General features: G+C 50.0%; 1 protein-coding gene across 1 annotated transcript in view; it reads right to left on the reverse strand.

The window, feature by feature from the left end:
• Positions 1–207: 207 nt before the first annotated feature.
• LOC101561928 (cytochrome c oxidase subunit 5B, mitochondrial) overlaps positions 208–730 on the reverse strand; it is a 1,301-nt gene continuing 778 nt past the window's right edge. The window contains exons 2-3 of the mRNA XM_004648840.3: positions 485–558; positions 208–330 (exon numbers count right to left, since the gene is read on the reverse strand). Coding sequence (XP_004648897.1) covers positions 223–330; positions 485–558 — 182 coding nt within the window. The 3' untranslated portion in view covers positions 208–222. The remainder of the gene's footprint in view (positions 331–484; positions 559–730) is intronic.

Raw genomic sequence — 730 nt, forward strand, 5'->3', positions numbered from 1 at the left:
TCATGCCTCTTTCCAGTAAGGATGAGACACACATTCACACAACATGAAGATTGAGAGCCAGAACCCTTGGACATTCATGCATCTATACTTTTTTGTCTATACTCTTTAAGTACAGTCACCACACACACACACACACACACACACACACACACAACTGGAAGCAGCTTATGCGCATCCCATACAAGACTTTATTAAACAAATGCATGAGAAAACAGTCATGAACTACTTACAGATGCAGCCCACTATTCGCTTGTTGGTGATGGACGGGACTAAATTAGGGTCTTCCTTGGTGCCTGAAGCCCCCTTTGGGGCTAGTATATTGTACGGGTCCTGAAATACAACAAGCCCTGAGCCAGGACGCCGAGCTACCCCACTCCCTGCAGGGGCCACAGGGCTCTGTTCCTCCAAGCCAACTGAATGCTCCCAGGGACACCACCGATCCCATCCAAGGCCACAGCGATCACAGATAGGGGTTTCTCCTCACCAGTCCCTTCTGGGCCGCCAGCATGATCTCTCTCTCCAGGCCAGTCGCCTGCTCCTCATCAGTAGGGATACCACCTACAGGAAGATAGGTGAATTATAGCCAACCACATAGCTAAGATTTTTTTTTTTTTTTTGAGACAGGGTCTCGCTCTGCAGTTCAGGCTGGCCTTGAGCTCACTTTGTAGCCCAGGCTGGTCTCGAACTTGCAAAGTCCTGCCTCGGCCTCCAGAGAGCTGGGATTACAGGT

The sequence above is a fragment of the Octodon degus genome, unplaced genomic scaffold (genome assembly GCF_000260255.1).
Source record: "Octodon degus isolate 3935 unplaced genomic scaffold, OctDeg1.0 scaffold05012, whole genome shotgun sequence".
NCBI classification, from domain to species: domain Eukaryota; kingdom Metazoa; phylum Chordata; class Mammalia; order Rodentia; family Octodontidae; genus Octodon; species Octodon degus.